The sequence below is a fragment of the Ursus maritimus genome, unplaced genomic scaffold (assembly GCF_017311325.1).
Source record: "Ursus maritimus isolate PB19 unplaced genomic scaffold, ASM1731132v1 scaffold_14, whole genome shotgun sequence".
Taxonomy (NCBI): domain Eukaryota; kingdom Metazoa; phylum Chordata; class Mammalia; order Carnivora; family Ursidae; genus Ursus; species Ursus maritimus.
Genome location: NW_024423786.1, coordinates 8,234,488 through 8,255,398, shown reverse-complemented (window position 1 = coordinate 8,255,398; position 20,911 = coordinate 8,234,488). Strand labels below are relative to the sequence as shown.

At 41.4% G+C, this 20,911-nt stretch overlaps 1 protein-coding gene across 2 annotated transcripts; it reads right to left on the bottom strand.

Moving 5' to 3' along the window:
- Positions 1-2,049: 2,049 nt before the first annotated feature.
- On the bottom strand, positions 2,050-19,904 carry EMC3 (ER membrane protein complex subunit 3). Of its 2 annotated transcripts, none has more exons than XM_008697897.2 (8): positions 19,549-19,901; positions 11,572-11,629; positions 11,142-11,235; positions 9,380-9,484; positions 8,159-8,240; positions 7,814-7,893; positions 6,587-6,669; positions 2,050-2,282 (listed from the first exon to the last, which is right to left on the bottom strand). In XM_008697897.2, exons 1-8 carry the CDS (start codon positions 19,701-19,703, stop codon positions 2,154-2,156), a joined length of 786 nt encoding a protein of 261 aa, XP_008696119.1. In that variant the 5' UTR covers positions 19,704-19,901; the 3' UTR covers positions 2,050-2,153. The 2 variants fall into 2 exon arrangements, with proteins under 2 accessions (XP_008696119.1, XP_008696118.1); XM_008697896.2 differs by lacking the exon at positions 2,050-2,282 and adding an exon at positions 3,527-3,689 and having other exon boundaries at positions 19,549-19,904.
- Positions 19,905-20,911: the final 1,007 nt, after the last annotated feature.

The following is a 20,911-nucleotide window of genomic DNA, read 5'->3' as shown; positions in this document are numbered from 1 at the left end:
AGCCAGCGAGAGAGGGAACACAAGCAGGGGGAGTGGGAGAGGAAGAAGCAGGCTCCCAGCGGAGGAGCCTGATGTGGGGCTCGATCCCATAACGCCGGGATCACGCCCTGAGCCGAAGGCAGACGCTTAACTGCTGTGCCACCCAGGCGCCCCTGGATTTTCCCTTTGATTGGCTGCTGCCAAAGACATGTGCATTTACCATCAACATGATGGCTGAGAAAGACCTCACGTTTTATCCACCCAACTTTGCTGCAGGGAAAAGGACAAACTTTGTGTGGGTGAAGAGGCAAAATGAAATGCTCTGAGATGCCTCCTGGGAACACGGGTGATATCACTCAGTCATCAATTACTGCTTGCATTCCAGTCCAACCTATACTTTTTGGTATATACCATACCACTCCCCACTTAGGGTCCAGCAAATTGTGGACATTTAAATCTGTGGGTCTTTGCCAGTTCTGTCTGCCTGGAATGCCCTTCTACACTGTACAACTCTTTCGAGACCCAGGTCAAAGGTTAGCACCCCTGTGAACCCTTGCTCCTTTAATATTTTAAGCAGCTATTTTAAATATCTTTAAAGGTCAGGCTTTCTTAGTGTGGTCTATAGGTCCCTGTGACTAGGCTTTGGAGATCCATCAACAGCCCCGTGTTACCTGGGAACTCTGTGTGTCTATGCCCACGGGCATCACTCTGGAGGGGAGGGTCAGAGCTTCCACTGGATTCCCAAAGAGGTTCTGTGACCCAAAAAAGGTTTCAGAACCACCCGTTTCTTATGTGTCTCTCTAATGCGTTCCTTGAGGGCAAGGGTCACATTTTTCTTTTAAGATTTTATTTATGAGAGAGAGATAGAGTGTGTGCACTCATAAGACGGGGAAGGGGGAGAGGGAGAGGGAAAAGCAGACTTCCTGATGAGCAGGGAGTCTGATGTGGGGCTTCATCCCAGGACCCTGGGACCATGACCTGAGCCAAAGGCAGACGCGTAACTGACTGAGCCACCCAGGTGCCCTACATCTTTTTCATCTTTGACTCTTCAGCACTGATCCACAAGACACTCATAACTGGCCGAAAGCTGTTAGTGACCCAGAGGCAATGTTTTATAAGCAGAGAAAACAGGATGTTTTAATCGGTAGAGTCAAGAGTTGTTTGTTCTTGATTACAGCGTTCAACATGCAAATTACATTCACCTCTTGGTACAGAAATGGCACCCTGCCACTTCCCTGGGACAGTTAATCCAGACAGAATGATTCCCGGGCCAACCTTAACTATGTGTCTGCCAGCAATCGCCCTTTCTCCCTTCTTACAGCGACATGCAAACTCTCTTATCCAGAATAATTGGGAAATGAGGTCTTTCATTCAACTGAGTAGCCATATTCGCTATAGCACTGTTGATCTGTCAATGGATTTGATACATTCTGAACTCCAGCTCAAGACCTCAGATTATGTATCCTATCTTTGATGATCCCAAAGGCACTTGAGAATCCGGCAGTGTCTCAGTGTTGAGATAGAAGGCTGGCTAAGTCTGTCCTAGCCCTGGGTTTTCACTCTGAAAAGAGCTTATTTGCATCAGGTTTTGACCCATTTGCTCTTTATGTCACTCTGTGGGCTCAAAACGAACAACACAGGGAGCTTTCACTTTGCTCATCCACAGCTCCTAAATTATCAGTAATGAAAATGTATTATTCGTGTAAAGAAAGTTGTACAAATACTAACAAAAAATTAAAAGTAAAACACAGGGTGTTTGGATCCCAAGAAAACAGGTGTTCACTGTGGTTAGAAGTCAGGCTGACTGCACTTAATAATTAGGTAATAATTGACAATGGTTTTTCCAAAGACTGAATTTTTGCTAAGTTTTATGTATTATTATTATTAGCTTGAGTATTCCCCCTTTCTTTGACTTTCATTATCAGAGTCACCAGAAGGAAAATGTGAAACATTTTAAAAATAGCTGTTCTGGTAAGTCATCTAGCACAGACTCCTCAAATCTCTTCTAGCTTCAGACATACAGGGGAACCTGGCTCAGATAAGAACAATTCTTGCTGAACACCTGCCAGCTCATGCATCCTTCTTTTTATTCTGAGGGGCTTCCAGCTCAAACCAAAGTTACAAAGGAAACCGCTACTCTGAGTTCCTGACACAGCAAATCCCTGCGTCGGTCTTCAAAAAATAGAGGTCTGTAATTCCTTCTTGAACATGCCTTCGAAGTGGAGGTCTTTGGCCATGAGCTCCTCTTCGACATCATCTAGTGCCCACTGGTGGTCCGTCAGCTCCAAAGCTTCCCATTCTGTCTGCAAAGGAAGAGGACACCAGGGAAGGGAGAGGAGGGCTGTTACTCAGAGCGGCGCTGATGTGGGAGCATCGATTCTGGCCAGCAGCTGGATTAAGCTATTTACACGTATAAACTTATCTAATCATACGAGGTAGGTGCCGCCACCTGCCCTGTGCACCCCCATGCTCAAGTTGTAGGCAAAGAGAATAAGGCTAAAAAGGGTAAAATAATTTGTCTGAGGTGACTAAAGCTAGTAACTAATTACATTTTAAACAGTCTATTAACACTGACTACTTTTGCCTTTAGTTAGCAGGTTTAAAAAAATGCTTTAGGAAATATAATATGCAATACAAATGTTAGCTCATGGCTGTTTTTTTTATTTTTATTTAAATTCTAGTTAGTTAACATCCAGTGCAATATTGGTTTCGGGAGTAGAATTCAGTGATTCATCACTTACATACAACACCCAGTACGCATCACAACACGTGCCCTCCTTAAAGCCCATCCCCCATCTAGCCCATCCCCCACTCACCTCCCTCCATCAACTCTCAGTTTGTTCTCTATCATTAAGAGTCTCTCATGCTTTGTTTCCCTCTCTCTTTTCCCTCCCATATGTTCATCTCTCTTGTTTCTTAAACTTCACATGAGTGAAATCATATGGTATTTGTCTTTCTCTGACTGGCTGACTTTGCTTAGCATAATACATTCTAGCTCCATCCACGTCGTTGCAAATGGCAAGATTTCATTTTTTGATGGCTGAGTAATATTCCATTGTGTGTGAACACACACACATCTTCTTTATCCATTCATCTTTTTTTTTTTTAAAGATTTTATTTACTTGAGACAGAGAGAGAGAGAACAGGAGCAGGGGGAGAGGGGCAGAGGAAGAGGAAGGGTGAGAATCAGACTCCCCACTGAGCAAGGAGCCCGATGCTGGGCTCGATCTCAGGACCCTGGGATCATGACCTGAGCCAAAGGCAGACACTCAACCAACTGAGCCACTCAGGCGCCCCTCCATTATTTTTTTAAAAATACAATTCATATGCCATAAACTTCACCCTTGGAATATGTACAATTTAGTGGGTTTTAGTATGTTCACAAAGAAATGCAACCATCACCATGACCTAATTCCAGAACACTTTCATCACCACAAGAAGAAACTCTATTTCCAATAGCAGATGCTCCCCATTAAACCCCTCCCCCAACCTCTGGCAACTACTACTTTACTTTCTGTATCTTTGGAGTCATCTGTTCTGGATATAATATGTGGCTTTTTCTTCCTGGTTTCTTTCACTTAGGATGTTTTTGAGGTTCCTCCCTGTTGCAGCATGTATCGGTACATCATTCCTTTCTGCTGAATAGTCCACTGAACACTTTCATTTTCCATATACTGTACGTACGTTCCAAAATGTTCCGTTTTGTTCATCTGTTCATAAAATGATGGACATTGGGATTGTTTCTAGTCTTGGACTGTTATGAATAGTGCTCTGAACATTCTTTTCTTTTTTTTTTTTTAATTTTATTTATTTATTTAACACAGAGAGCGCGCGAACGTGTGCACAAGCAGGGGGAGTGGCAGGCAGAGGGTGAGGGAGAAGCAGGCTCCCAGCAGAGCAGGGAGCCTCATATGGGGCTCGATCCCAGGACCCTGGGATCATGCCCTGAGCCGAAGGCAGACGCTTAACTGACTGAGCCGCCCAGGCGCCCTCGAACATTCTTGTGTCAGTTTTTGTACGGACATAGGTTTTCAATCCCTTCACTATTTACCTAAGCGTGGAACTGCTGTTCATACGGTAAAATGTTTAACTTTTTGAGGACAGGCTAAAAACTGCTTTCCAAAGTGGCTGCACCATTAGCAGCAAGTAGGATGATTCCAATTTCTCCACATCCTTGTCAACACCTGTTAGTGTCCACCTTTTTCATTATAGTCACTGAGTGAGTCACTATGGTTTTGATTTGCATTTCTCCAATGGCCAACTGTTGAGCATGCTTTCATGAGCTTACCGGGTATTTGTCTATCTTCTGTGGAGAAATGTTTATCCAAAACTTTTTCCCATTTTTAACTGGGATGTCTTACTATGGCTGAGTTCTGGGAGTTCTTTATTCTGAATACTAGACCCTTATTAGAGATATGATTTGCAAACATGTTCTCTAATACTGTCTTTTCGTTTTCTTGATCGTGTCCTTTGAAGTACGAGTTTTCATTTTTACAAAGTTCCATTTATCCATTTTTCCTTTGTCACTTGTACTTTTAATGTCATGTCTAAGAAGTCACTGCCTAATCCAGTGTCAAACATTTTACACCTATGTTTTCTTCTAAGGGTTTTATAGTTTTAGCTCTTACACCATTTAAAGTTTTTTCTTTTATTGTGGTAAAATATATATAACATAAAATTTGCTACTTTTAACTTTTGTAAGTATACAATTCAATGGCATTAATTACATTCAAATGTTGTGCAACCATCAAGATTATGTATTTCCAAAATTTTTCATCCCCGGAAACAGAAACTCGGTACCCAGTCAGCAGTAAGACTATTCTTTCCCCCACTGAACTTGGCACCTCTGTCAAAAGTCAATTGATCTTAAATGTATGGGTTTCTTTCTGACCTTCTCGATTCCACTCCATTGATCTATAGCTCTATCCTTATGCCAGTACCACACAGTCTTGATTACTGTAGCTCTGAAGTAGCTTTTAAAATCGGGAAGTGTGAGTCTTCCAACTTTATTCATATTAAACTCTAATTGGGCTATTCTGGTTCTCTTGCATTTCCATATGACCGTCAGAATCAGCCTGTCAATTTATGTAAGAAAGGTACGTGGAATTTTGAGAGGGACTGTATTGAATCTGTTGATCAATTTTGGGAGTACTGCCATCTTGACAATGCATGAACACGGATGTCTTTCCATTCATTCAGGTCTTACCTTAATTTCTTTCAGCAATGCTTTGTCATTTCAGTGTACAAGTCTTGTCTTTCTCTTGTTAAATTTATTCCTAAGTATTTTATTCTTTTTGATACTATTTAAATGGAAGTTTTTTCTTAATTTCATTTTCAGATTCTTGATTACCAGTGTGTAGAAATGGAACTGATTTTTGCATCTTTACCCTGCATCTTCTAACACCTTGCTGGACTTGTTTGTTAGCTCTGACAGTTTTCCTTGTGGGTTGCTTATAATATTCTATATACAAGACCATGTCATCTGCAAACAGAGATCATTTCCTTCTTCCTTTCTAACGTAAATGCCTCTTATTTCTTTTTGCCTAACAGCCCTGGCTAATCATCCAGCACAATGTTCAACAGAAGTGGCAAGAATGGACATTCTTGTCTTATACCTAATCTTAGGGGAAAAGCTGTTAGTGTTTCACCACTGAGTATGATGTTAGCTGTGGGTTTTTCATTGATGCCTTTCATCAAGACGAGCAAATTCCCTTCTATTTCTAGTTTTCATCATGAAAAATTAGTGAGATTTTGCTATACAAAAACTATACTGGACTTTACATATTGCAGAATCACTTCATGAAAAGGTAAGTATTGATGTTTTTTTTAAATGAAATTTATATCTGATATCCACAGGGTCCATAATAGTTCAAAACAGTCTAGGGGCACCTGGGTGGCGCAGTCGTTAAGCGTCTGCCTTCGGCTCAGGGCGTGATCCCGGCATTCTGGGATCGAGCCCCACATCAGGCTCCTCTGCTGGGAGCCTGCTTCTTCCTCTCCCACTCCCCCTGCTTGTGTTCCCTCTCTCGCTGGCTGTCTCTATCTCTTCAAATAAATAAAAATAAAATCTTAAAAACAAACAAACAAAAAAAAACCAGTCTAAATGTTTACCTGGTATCTCTGAATGGACTCTTTTTACAGCTTCATTTACAGTGTGGATTAAATTTGAGTGAGCATTTAAAAACGAATAAAACTACCAAGAATCTCCAATTTATTTAACAGCTGACTCTGGCTCAGGAATAAGAAATATGTAAACAGGGGCGCCTGGGTGGCGCAGTCATTAAGCGTCTGCCTTCGGCTCAGGGCGTGATCCCGGAGTCCTGGGATTGAGCCCCACATCAGGCTCCTCTGCTGGGAGCCTGCTTCTTCCTCTCGCACTCCCCCTGCCTGTGTTCCCTCTCTCTCTGGCTGTCTCTCTCTGTCAAATAAATAAATAAAATCTTAAAAAAAAAAAAAAAAAAGACATATGTAAACAAAAATTCATTTTTGCTAAATTTAAATGATGGAACCATATACTACACTCACTTCAGGGAAACCCGTCTTTAAAGTAACTGTCTGCTAATGCCTTTCGGAGCGTTAGTGAAGCTAGGACGAGGTGGGAGCGTACCTTGAAAGCTTTGTTGGTGTCTGCGGGCATGGCCATGGCTGCTCCAGTCATCTGCTCCTGCATCATCCGTGACTGGTCAGCGGCTGCAGTGTAAGACACACCTACATGAGTGCCAGGGCTCAGCAGGCACCCAGCGCCCTCCGGGAAGAACGTTCCTCACACAACACTGACCGATGCTCAGGAATGGAGGAGAGAACCGCACGACAGATTCACTGACTGGCCCTCCCACATACTGGCTGTGTGACCTAGGGAAAGTCACTCTACCTCTCCTGAAAAATGGGCATGAGGATAACAGAAGGTAACTGGAGGAAGTGCTAAACTTTCTTTCAGATGTCAACGATAACTACAGCCACCATTATGAGCAACTGCTTTATGCCGGTACTTTACTAAGTGCTTTACACACTCTACCTCCTTTACTCCTCACAACAAACTCTGAAGTTAATTATTAAGGTCTCTATTTTACGAATGAGCACAGGATTAGAGTGGTTAAGTCACTTGCCCGCGGTCCCAGCCATTAAATAAGAGAGCTGGGATTGGTCCTGGCCAGAACTCTAGTCAAAGAACTAACTGGTCAAACCAGGCCTTGTTTCAGCTTCAGTTTGCAGGCTCACGTTACTGGTACTGGATTCCTCACATGAGGCTTTCAGACTTCGGGGAACTAAATATTGTCCCCGCAATTTCCAGGGAGAATTCAGATCATCAGTTGACTCTGGAATGTTTTTTTCTTTAAAGATGTTAAGTAATCTCTATAGCCAGCGTGGGGCTTGAACTTATAACCCTGAGATCAAGAGTTGCACGCTCCACCGATGGAGCCAGTCAGGCACCCCGACCCTCGAATTGTTAAGACTCTTGCAGAATACCTCAGAAACTTAAGAAGTTTAAGGAGTGAAGCACTGTTTTAACTATGCTAACAAATAAAACAGCCTACATGAGTTTTCTGGCCCTGGCATGGATGATTGTCTATCAAAGTGTTTGCTTATTAAACCCAACATGAGGGGCGCCTGGGTAGCGCAGTCGTTAAGCGTCTGCCTTCGGCTCAGGGCGTGATCCCGGCGTTCCGGGATCGAGTCCCACATCGGGCTCCTCCGCTGGGAGCCTGCTTCTTCCTCTCCCTCTCCCCTGCTGTGTTCCCTCTCTCGCGGGCTGTCTCTCTGTCACATAAATAAATAAAAAAAAATATAAAAAATAAAAAAAAATAAATAAAAATAAACCCAACATGCTTCTTACCATTATCTTGGCCCAGAATCAGAGAGTAAATGCTCCGAAGCCCAAAGACGTTGAGGAAGTACCAGGATGCAGAACTCACCCTAGGAAAGCAGAAGTAAAACAACATAGGTAGTTATTTTAGAATTAACATAGTTCACACTTTCTATCACCCAAAGAGTATGTAAAGAAATCACCTGGGGTAGGCTGAAAGTTGTCATAATCCACCCATGGCATTTTGAGTGGAGCTTCAATGAGAAAAACCAAAAACCTATTCCAGTGAAGTATGCAAATTGGAAATCCTGTTCTTTAAGGGACATCGGTTTTAGATTTTGGTTTGTATTTTTATAAAGGAAAGAAAGTTCTTACCAGGATGCATCTAGTGTGAGTAGTTCAATTCCCTGTTGCAACATAGGCTTAAATCGGAGAGTCAGTGGAAATGGGACCTTGGCTGCAGAAAAGAGAGAGAAAGTTCAATCTCTCCTCGCTGTTTTTAGAACAGTTTAAGCATGAATGCATGTAATCCTTCCCCGAGGAGGTGGAAACTCTGACCATACGCAGTTTGAAAATGATTTCTACCAGGAAATTTGTCTCAATTTCTGAAAAAAATAACAGTCAAATGTCACTCTGTTATAGTTCCTTGAACACCAGCTTCTCTATTGCTTAAGAATCAGGGACTCTAACTGAATTATGACCTAAAATTAGAAAAGAAACTTGCACGAATCTGTTAAACCCAAAGTGGAATATATACACATAGAGAACTACATTACTGAGAAATGAAATTGATTCAAAACAAATTATAAACAAACAACTCACTCCAATACTTAGAAAATGAAGTCAAAATAGAAACCTGTTTCCCTTCATCCTACTTAACTAGAATTAGTTTTGGATACAAATGAGCAAGCCATTCACTTAAGCTCCTATTTGTAAGAAAGCATCCACATCTTAACGACTGAGTGGCTCAGTCGGTAAGCGTCTGCCTTCGGCTCAGGGCGTGATCCCGGGGTTCTGGGATCGAGCCCCATGTCAGGCTCTTCCGCTGGGAGCCTGCTTCTTTCTCTCCCACTCCCCCTGCTTGTGTTCCCTGTCTCGCTGGCTGTCTCTCTCTGTTAAATAAATAAATAAAACCTTTAAAAAAAAAAAAAAAAAGAAAGAAAGCATCCACATGATGAACTAATGATGAATTTGGGATAAGAGCCATAAAAATCATGGTATAAATTTTATTTCAAAGAATGTGATTAGTTTCCAGGGTGTCTGAGTAGCTCAGTCGATTAAGTGTCAGCCTTCAGTTTAGGTCATGATCTCAAGGTCCTGGGCTTGAGCCCCACGTTGGGCTCCCTGTTCAGTGGGGAGTCTGCTTCTCTCTCTCCCTCTCCCCTTCCTCCTGCTCATACTCGCTCTCTCATGCTCTCTCTCTCTCAAATAAATAAAATCTTAAAAAAAAAAAAAAAAAAGAATGTGATTAGTTTCCAGTAAAGAATATGGGACCCATTGTATTAGTGTCTCAGCAGCACTTGGATTTCTCTGAATAGGGACATGGGAAAGGATCATAGATAAGTGAACCTGAAGTCTTCCGGGTCTGTAACTTACTTGTGACAAAGCCTGAGAAGGTCATGTTGATCCATCCACCAATAAGAATCATAGGTAGCACATTTGTTACATTGCCTTTCATCATGTCTGTGAGCATAGTGGGATCTATGACAAAAACAAGAGACCACAACATTTTACCACTGTTGGCAGGGACTTCCCCCTGACTTTCTGTAAATTTTTAATTTATATGATAATTAAGGTAATACAAATTCACTGTAAAAAATTCAAATAATGTGGAAACATAGGATGTGGACAGTTTTTCTGAGCCCACTCTCTGAATACGTTTAACTGTTTGCTGTATATCCTTCCGTATTTATACATACGTGTATAAATATGGATGTATATGTATACACACAACAGTTTCCATATATACACAATAAAGGGATATTATGCTTACTAATCTGCTTAATTTTGAAAAAGTAACTATATTATAAATGGTATTTTCACATTGGTATAATATCTCTCTCTCTCACTATTTTCAGTGTGTGCATAAGTCTCTACTGTGTGGTCATACTTATTACTTTTGGATGGACCTATAGATTGTTTCTTTTCTTTCTTTTTTTTTTTTTTTATAAACACTGTTGCCAAGAACCACCTAGTACATAAATCTGCATGTTGATGTGTTTCTGTAAGAGAAACTCTTAGAAGAATTTCTGGGTCAAGGGGTTTGAACATTTAAAATTGACAAATACTGTCAGATTGTCCTTCAATAATAATGAGAGGCCCTAACTTCCCATGACTTTGACAGTAGCAGCTTTGTGAAGCTTTCCCAGTTTAACTGTCTAAAAGGGACATCTTAGGGGTACCCCGGGGGGTTCAGTTGTTTAAGTATCTGATGACAGATTTTGGCTCAGGTCCTGATCTCACGGTCCTGTGTTCAAGCCCTACATTGGGCTCTGTGCTCTGCGGGGAGTCTGCTTGAGAGTCTGTCTCTGGCTCCCTCTGCTTCTGTCTCCACCCGCCACTGCATGTGTGCACACCTCTCTCAAATAAATACATAAATCTTAAAAGAAATAATAAAAAGGATATCTTGTTCTAATTTGCATTCCGTCGATTTTAGTGAAGTCAAGTATCTTTTCATACACAAATTGGTCTTTTGTTTCTTGTGGGTTTTCTAAAAGACTTATTAAAATCAATTGCAGTAACTTCTGTCTGGGTTTCTTACCTAGAGAAATGGGTATTAAAATGAGAGGACAGCCAACACAGAAAAATAAATTATTTTGTTTTACTTTAAAAGTGCTGCATTTTTTCACATGACTAGGGTCAGTGGAAGTAAGAAATCTGTTAGAGCAAAAACTGTAGGGTGGGCCAAACAATTATGTCTGACAAAGAAATGGCAGGGCTCAGGAAGTGGTTAAGAGCTCCTCCTCTTTCAGACAGAAGCTGGGTGGCCATCTGTCAGCCACGGCATCCAGGCACTGGGTGGGAGCTGGGGCTGGGATGCTTTTCCAACTGTGCTCTGCGGAGCCCTGGGTCCTGAGGAACAGCAAAGGGAAGAGACACAGGGACAATGGCTCTAGCTTTCTCACCCTCCAGCCAACGGTTCTTTTTTAAAAATCTACTTTATACACTGGGGTTCCCAGATGATTTATTTGAAAAAGAGAGCTCCACTTGTGTAGATCCCTGTACTAGATGATCTCTAAGGCCCCTTAGATAACTATCTCATACAATTTAACATTTAAATAAATCCACATCCTCCCTGCCCTCCCCCCAGCTCATGTTAAGAATCTTCCTTAAAGATGACAGAAGGGAGTAAACATACCAGTCATGGGAGAAGGAGGCACTACCTTCCTTTTAGTTTTTTTGAAAAATCCATCCTCTGGGTTGTTGAAGTAATATTTTCGTGTCAAGAAAGACTAGTAGAAAAGAGAGCTTTTTAAGTCTTAAAACTGTGACATAGCAAATTGTCATATTATTCCCCAGAGGTTTAGTCAGAAGGCCCTTGGAATAGGCTGTTACACTCAGAGCTGGCCGCCTACTTGGCAGCCAACCTGACACTTTAGCTGAGTCACATTTAAAAACGATTTCCTAAGAAGGGCGAGGTCACAATGACAGCAGACACTACTAGGCCACAGCTTAATTACGGATTTGCCAGACTTCAGCTTTCCCCAAAGAGTCCCCTTATTAAACATTCAGATATCTACTGCCCTCAAAGTGAATCGTGGAGCTTTTAATAAAAGATAAATGAGTACCTGTTTGGGAATGTATTTTCCATTTTCCCTGAGGACTCTGCTCCGAATTAGGACTTGACTGAAAAATACAACCAAGACAATGAGATTTTTAAAAGCGAAACACTAGAAGAAAATGAGAGAATAAGAGTAGAAGACCTAATTAAACACAAGAGAGAGCCTATTTGGCAACAGTCCTGTGGGGACACTTTTCAAAATACAAATGTCCTTAAAACCAATATAACATATTTAACCCAACAATCAGGTTTTCAAAAAAGCCTTTTTCAGAAGTCACTGTGCTTATGAACAAAAGATTTCTGAGGAAGGTACGTTTGCAACATCACACTCAGCTTTTTCTTACTTTATAAGAAGCTAAGAAGGAACTTTCTCTGAGTAAAAAGAGTAACAGTTAGATGCTCCTCAGAAAATCTGGGGGCAGGAGGAGGGAGGAAGGGTGAGGATAAAAGAAAGAACTTTTAAAACCCCACAGAGAAATGAGTACAGGGTTTGACAGGGCTGCTCCCCGCCAGACAACAAATAGAAATTGCAGCAGGATTCAGACTGTTAGTAAACTCTCAATAAACATTTACTGAATTAATAAATTATTTGGTGATATCTGACTATAATTGATCATTAAAGATAACAGGGTGCGATACAAGTGGGTGGTGCTAAGATACAGATGCCAAACAGAACAGAGATCAAAATACTAATGTCTGCTAGGTTTTCAAAAGTTGTTTCAATGGGAGCGGAAAAACCTCCTTAAGTTAATGGAAATCCTTCTTGAAAAGTGAAAAAAAAAATGCAGACAGAAATAAACAACATGAAAACTGCTTGGTTTTCTCTCTACTCCTCAGTATAAACCACGTGCTCTAATCAGAGTCCCCTTGTCACCTTATGCATATTCTAGCCTCTCCATGTGCTGGGAACGCTCTAGTGCCCCTCTCCTTCACGAGTTCTACCCCATCACACCACAACACCTTCTTCAAACCCCGCCTTCCCATGAAACTCTGCCTGGTGCCTTCATGGAATTCTCTCTCGTCTTCCTCCTCTTGACCTCGTTGCACTGTGCAGATGACTGCTCTATACACAGGCCTACCGAGGTGACATGTAATATGTTCTGTCCCTGGGAGCTAGTCTAAAGCTACTCCAAGTGTGGCCTATGTGCCAGTGCTGGTCTGTGACGAGGTTAAATGCAGACATTGAGAGTAAAGGTTTAGAAACGTTTATAAGAATTTGGTATTTCCACAACATCCAAATAAATATGTACTAAAATATTTTACAAAAGCATCAGTTTATAATAGATTGGAAAAAAAAAAAAAAAACAAACCAAAAACTGGTCCTTCATCACTGACGGTTTAGGCAGCATTGGGTCTAGAGTAATGGATAAAAATTTAAGCTCTGGAGTTGAACAGATGGGTTCAAATCCTGGCTCTGCCACTTATTAGCTATGTGATCTTGGGTGAGTCATTTAAATTCCCCAATCCTCCTTTCATATTCTGCATAATAACAGATTTACTCTCATTGGAAAAATACTTCTTGAGCTTCTGAATGCCATGTACTATGAGGTGACATGAACAACAGTGATCAAAAAGCAAATATCTCAGGGCACCTGGGTGGCTCAGTCGGTTAAGCGGCCAATTCTTGATTTTGGCTTAGGTCATTATCTCAGGGTCCTGGGACCAGGTCCTGCGTCAGGTTCCATACCTGGGGGGGAGTCTGCTTGAGGATTTTCTCTCTCCTTCTCTCTCTGCTCCTCCCCCTGCTCTCTCTTAAATAAATAAACCTTTTTTTTTTTTTAAGATTTTATTTATTTGAGATAAAGCAAGAGTGAGAGAGTGGGAGAGAGCACAAGCAGGGGGAGCAGCAGGCAGAGGGAGAAGGACGCTCTCCACTGAGCAGGGAACCCAACACAGGGCTCAATCCTAAGACCCTGGGATCATGACCTGAGCCAGAGGCAAACACTTAACCAACTGAGCCATTCAGGCACCCCTCAAATAAATAAATCTTCAAAAAAAAAAAAAAAAAAGCAAATATCTTATGAAAGTTAATGTCTAGTGGGACAGAGAGACATCGATTAAATAACCATAGGAATAAATGTGAAATTCTGTTATGTCCTAGGAAGGAGAGATGGATGGTACGATGGGAGTGTATAATATGGGGATCTGACCTAGTCTAGGAAGTCAAGGTCTGGGAAAAAGCTCTGATGATGATGCATGACTACAGTGGAACCTTAAGGACAACTAGAGATTACCTTGGCAAAGTGCTGGAGGGAACAGCATGGGCAAAAGCCCTGCAGCAGGCATAAAGACTATGTTTCTGAGGACCTGAGAAAAGGCCACATGCTACAAGAAAGAGAACTACAGGACTTGAGAAATGTGCAAGAGACATACTATATAAGGCCACATGCATCCCACCGTATTTTTTTAAATTGTGGTAAAAAATACATAACATAAAATTTACCACTGTAATCCTATTTAAACACACAGTTCAGTAGTATATATATATATACATGTATATATATATATACACAAACAATGAAATATTAGCCACGAGAAAGGAGATCCTGCCATCTGCAACAACATGGTTGAAACTTGAAGGCATTATGTTAAGTGAAATGAGCCAGAGAAAGACAAACACTGTATGATCTCACTGATATCTGGAATCTTTAAAAAAAAAAAAAGTCAAACTCAGAAACAGAAAGTAAAGTGGTAGTTACGGGGGATGAGGGAGATGGGGAGAAGCTGGCCAAAAGGTAGATATAAGATGAGTAACCTCTGGGGGTTTAACATATAGTATAGTGACTACAGTCAATAAAACTGTGTAATGTACTTGAAATTTACTAAGAGAGTAGACCTTAAGCATTCTTTAACACTGATAAAAAAAAAAGGTAACTATGTGAGGTGATGTATATGTTAATTAACTGGATTGCGGTATCAATTCAGAAAGTATATGTATGTCAAATTGTCACACTGTACATTTCATTTAGCTACAAAATGTATTGAAATGTGACACATGCTACAACATGGATGAACCTTGAAAACATTATGCTAAGTAAAACAAGACAGGCACAGAGGGACAAATAGTGTATGATTCCACTTACATAAGGTACCTAGACTAGTCAAATTCATAGAAACAGAAAGTAGAATGCTGGTTGCAGGAACTGGGTGGAGAAGAGATGGGGAGTTATTACTTAATATGTTCAGAGTTTGTTTGGGATAACGAAAATACTGTGGAAATGGATGACGGGGATGGTTGCACAACAGTGAGAATGTACTTAATGCCACTGAATTGTACACTTACAAATAGTTAAAAAAAAAAAAAAAAAAAAAGAGTGGGGCACCTGGCTGGCTTCATTGGTGGAACGTGTGACTCCTGACCTCAGGGTTGTGAGTTTGAACCCCATGTTGGGTGTGGAGAGTACTTAAAACAACAACAACAACAACAACAACAACAACAACAACAAAAAGGAGCAAAAGGGAAATACTGAGGATTTTAAGCTGAGTTCTTCATATATATCTCATTTAAAGTGATTACCACCGCATGTGGCATATCCTAAGCACTAGATTAAAGGTATCTATTATTTTTCTTCTGCATGTTTTGTCACTTGGACTGAAACTCCCTGAAAGTAGGATCTTGGCCTTGTCATACTTTGTATCCTTATAGCGTATGTACAGTGCAGGGCATGTGGTAGATCATCAATAAAAACTTGTTCACTGTAGATAATTCAGGCCTTCTTCAGGTGCTGTAATCAACTGAAATACATCTACATCTCCTATATTTTCACTGCTGAGCAATTTTGTAGAACTGGGGTTGAGAACCATGACCTTGAGGCATTTCAACCCTAAATCAAGGCAAGCTTAAATTATCCTGTATATTCTAAATATTCAGTTTCTCCGAGGTCTGCAAATGCTACAAGAAATTTTTAATTTTGCATTTCCATTTCTATTACTCTTGAAAAATAAGTCCTTACACTGGTTATAAAGACAAAGCTCTTTTGCATTGATAATTTGCAGTTGAAAGACTTTTTTTTTTTTTAAGATTTATTTATTTATTTATTAGACAGAGAAAGACAGAACACAAGCAGGGGGAGTGGGAGAGGAAGAAGCAGGCTCCCAGCGGAGGAGCCTGATGTGGGGCTCGATCCCGGAACACCAGGATCACGCCCTGAGCCGAAGGCAGATGCTTAACGACTGCGCCACCCAGGCACCCCTGAAAGACATTTTCTTAAAAGAAAGCTTTAGTTTTTGTTTTTGTTTTTAATTTGAGTAGGCTCCATGCCCACCCTAAGATCAAGACCGAAGCTGAAATCAAGAGTAAGACAACCAACCTAGCCACCCAGGCGCCCCGAAAGCTTTGGTTTTTAAAGTTGGTCTCAAATTGGAGTTTAATCTCATATTAAAGACCTGACTTTGTTTTTTTCCTTTCCTAGGAGTCAGTATATTCTTTGAACTTAAGCACCATTTTTTCCATTCTATCCCCAACTATGGTCTAATATATTTTATTCATTTATCTTTCAGTTTTGGTTTAATATATTTTAGAAAAATTTTAGTAAGTTTCGAGGCAACAAAAGCTTAATAATTTATGAAACCAAACATTCCATTTTTGTGATCATTCAGGCTAATGGAAACTTATACTATATTTAGAGGAATGTTTTACAACCAGAAAACATGTTTTGCCTTGGTTTTTGGCAGGTTCAGAACCAAGTGCTCAGCATTCTCTCCAAGTTCACAGGATGACTTGGTGGGGTATTGTCACACCATATCAGAACTGCCATGATCCAGACATCTCACATAAAGGAACAATCATGACCAGAGACGTTGAGTTTTCTCTAAGGCAGTGGTTCTCCATGGAGGTGGTACTGCCCTCTAGGGGACTTCTGGAAATCTGTGGAACTTTTTGGATTGCCAAAATGATGGGGTAGAGAAGAAAGAGAATGTAACGGTCATTGGTTAGGGGTAAGGGATGCTAAGTATTCTTCAATGCTGGAGACAGGTGGGCAATTCAAAGAACCATCTCATGTCTCACACTACTTTTTGAATGTCTCACTGAATTGCTTTTAATCATCTGAGCCTCAAACCTAATTCCATCTTCTTTTCCGTAGGGAAGGAAGAAGTGATTTTTTTTTTTAAAGATTGTATTTATTTATTTGACAGAGATAGAGACAGCCAGCGAGAGAGGGAACACAAGCAGGGGGAGTGGGAGAGGAAGAAGCAGGCTCATAGCAGAGGAGCCTGATGTGGGGCTCGATCCCACAACGCCGGGATCACGCCCTGAGCTGAAGGCAGACGCTTAACCGCTGTGCCACCCAGGCGCGCCAAGAAGTGATTTTTATATACATTCAATTTCCAGGTATGCAACCAACCATAGGGAAAAATGCACTTTGTTTTGTTCAAAACTTTATCAAGAGCAGTTCCTCATTTAGTAAAATCACATCCAAAACAGCACTGCCTTCTGTAATATCTAAGTAGCAAATACTGCATCAACTTACAGTTGAACCTGTCCCGATTAAGGTGATTTTATAGTGAGGTGCATGCTTTGACTTTTGCATTACACTTTTGAGGACCACTGTGAACAAGTACTTATGAAATAGAAATTACATTATTTTTCTTTTAGTTCTCCTTATTGTCACAACTAGGGCATTCTGTTGTTTTTATTGAAGTATAGTTGACACACAATGTTACATTAGTTTCAGGCATACAAAACAGTGATTTGATAAGTCTATATGGTATGCTCATATGTGTAGCGACCATATGCCACCATACAATGCTATTACAATATCATTAACTATGCTGTACCTTTCATCCACATGATTCACACGGTAACTGAAAGCCTGTACCTCCCATGCTCCCCTTCACCCATTTACCCATCCCTCTATCTCCTTGCCCTCTGGCAACCATCAGTTTTTTCTCTGTATTTATGGGTCTATTTCTGCTTTTCTTTGTTTGTTTTTTAGATTCCACATATAAGTGAAATCATATGGTGATCGTCTTTGTCTGACTTATTTCATTTAACATATGGTAGCCTCTAGGCCCATCCATGTTGTTGCAAACATGCTGTTGTTGTTTTAAAGTATTTTTATTTATAGAGTGCATGAACTGTGAATTTCATCTTGGGTTAGAAAAAGGAGCTGTGGGGATGCCTGGGTGGCTCAGTCAGTTAAGCGTCTGCCTTCAGCTCAGGTCATGATCCTGGGATGGAATCCCACATCGGGCTCCTTGCTCAGCAGGGAGTCTGCTTCTCCCTCTGCCTGCCGTTTCCCGTTTGTGCTTGCTCTGACAAATAAATAAATAAAATCTTAAAAAAAAGGAAAAAAAAGGAGCTCTGGCTGTGATATCATTCAGAAACATCACTCTGAAATCACATAGTGAACCAAGAGCAGAAAACCGTGCCAGAGCATCTATGACAGTAATAATTGTGGTCAAGAGAATTTAACTTGGGGAGTGAGACTGATCTGAGTTGAAGTACAGGCACAATATTTTACAATTTTGGTTATTTTGGGTAGGCTACTTAACTTTTTCTTTTTGTCAACTGTAAAAATAGGTTCAAGATTATCTAACTTGGTGTGATTGTGAGGATAAAATGAGAACAATTTATTGGTGTCAATAAATAAATGCTAAATATCTGAGCTCTCTTCACATTGCATTATAGCCGTCCTTTCTGTGGTGAACTGACTTTAGGTTCTCTTCCGGAGGTTGGTTCTCATCAGTTCTGGAACTGATGCCACAGAAAAATAATCGAAGTGGCCGCTGTGATGTAGTGGAAAGAACTCCAGACTTGGGAACCAGAAAATTTGGCTTCAAGTCGCGAATGTCATCATGTGTGACCATGGAACCTCTTAAGCCTCAGTTTCTATAAAATGGGACAGCAGCATCTATCTCATAAGAGTTGCTCTGTATTTTAAATAAGTTAATGAATATAAGGGCTTAACTTAGTGCCTGGCATAGAAAAAGTGCTTAATAAATGTTGGTTTATTATTATTATTATTATTATTATTATTATTGTTATTATTCTCAGCCTAATTGGGAAGCACAACCGAAAATGATAAAGCAGTGCTTCCCAAACTTCAGTCATTCTCATTCCGTGGTTATGATTTTTGTTTTATTCACTTGCACCTGTACTATTAAAAACAGTATTTTTTATATATCAACTTTTTCTATTTATGTAAGTTTATAAAATAAATCTTTAAGTTGCCAGCCAATGGAAAACCAGTATTAGTCGCCACAAATAGAAACTTAACATAAACACAATAAAAACAAAACATAATTAAATTTTAGTAAGATACTGTTGCCTGTGGAAAGTTCTGAGCCCAAGGCTTGCTCTTTCTTAAAATGAGATTAATAAGTGATAGCGAAGTGTTAAAAGACATAGCAACATTAACCTGCGATGATCTCTGAAAATGATCAAATGATTGACGGGAAATTTTTTTTTAATTTTAATATGGAGGAGGGCAGAAGTCTAGATACCTAAAATCTTCTCAAAGTACCTTTCTCCACAGATAAATACTGTAATGAAGCACGTGAGGAACAAGTTGCCTCTATTCCTGAAGGAGAAATGATAATTACAATGCCTCACATCTCTATGGCGACTTTACATTGGCACAGCACTTGGTTACTTGGTATCTCAGCTGACCACCACATTTGGTAAAACGAGTAGTGTAAACACACCCACCTTATATACAGTTCATGGATAAAAGGGTTGGCGACTGGCCTAACAATTAACAGCAACAATTAACAGCAACAATTTTTTTGAGCACTTAATACGTCCCAAGCCCTGTACTAAAGGCTTTGTAGGCTTCATTCAAAATTTAATCCTCGCAGCTGCTCTATGAGGCATCTGTTATCCTCATTCTACAAATGACTAAAATGAAATACAGAGGTAACACAGGCAAGGTCACCCAGCCAGTGGGGGCGCGATGTCAACCCGGACAAACCGACAAAACCCCTGTACTTTCTTCCCCAAGGTCACGGGGGAGTGAGGCCACCGGAGAGGAAAGGCGCTGACCTGTCGGAGACTTGTTCCTGGGTGAGCTTCTTGTCGCTCTGCAGCAGAATGGACACATAGTGGCGGATCATGCCCACAAAGAAGGTGATGATAACGATGGGGAGGACCACCCAAAGGCGGATGTTGGAGTCGAGCAGCAGCTCCGGCCCCGCCATCTTCACAGAGAGCCGGCTCCCACCCGGTGTAGCCGGGTTTCTCTCCCCCCGGGCCGCGAACGCCCCTCTTGGATTTCGCCTACGGGCCTCGTCACCCCTCTCAGCTTGGCTGGCCCGGGGCCCTCCTCCAGCCTCGACCCTCGCGCACTGCCCCCAGCCGGGCCTCCGGGCCGCCCACTTCCGGCGCGGAAGTTTAGCGCCACGGCGAGGCGCGCTTCGGTGGCGTCAGCGTGGCGTCTTGCCGGGCGGGAAAGTCGAAAACGAGGGGCGGCGACGGCTTCTCGGCGGGTGAGTGGAGCAGCGGTCGTCGTCTCTCGAAGCCCCGCGCCACTGTGGCCTGGTCGCTGGGCCCCGGCCGAGCTCGGCCTTTCCCTCTGGGGCTCCGCGCCCCGAACCGCGGCCTCCTCATCTGTCCTGTCGTGGGATAATCCCCCCAGGTACCTCCCTGCGTCGTTAAAATGACAAAATGAGAAGGGCTTTTACCCCCAACTCCTTTCCGAACGACCTGGTCCAGACAGTCGGCCCAACCCACCAGTCTTTCAGGCTTCTTTGGAAAGGAGCCTTGTTATGGGCTTGTGCCCTGAAGTCAGACGACCTTAATTTAATTTTTGTCTGTATAATGGCTGATAATGGTTATAAGTATTTAACCAGGCAGTGGATTAAAAAAAAACAAAAAACCTTGGCATTGTGCGTGGTACATAGTAAATGTTAACTATTGTTGGAAGCCTTCATTATAAGCAAGAATAAGTATAGTTGGTAGGTAGTGCAGATTCTGCAGTCAGACTGCCTGACTTAGAAACTCAACTCCGCCACTGAATGAGAATAATAAGGGTACCTACTTTAAAAAGGCTTGTGAGAAATGAAGTGTTAATTATAAAGCACTTAAAATCGTTCTGGTTTTTAGTTATTTACCTGCCTGCCAACCTTTCTCATTTAGGGAATATACTCAGAAATTTTATGCCAGGTACTGTGCTGGGCTCTAGGGATCCTGAGATAAGTGAGACTGGGTTCCTGTTCTCAAGGAGCCCCACAGTCTAGTGTGATGTGGTAGGGGATCCTAGGATCCTAGATACACTCTATGGAACAGGGAGGCTGGAGTAGCAAGCTCCTTTGGGGATAGGAGGAACATTTTTCAAGGAAGATGAAATTTGACTGTGTCTTTAAGGATGAATAGTAGTTTCCAGGCAGATTAGAGCATTTCAGGTGAA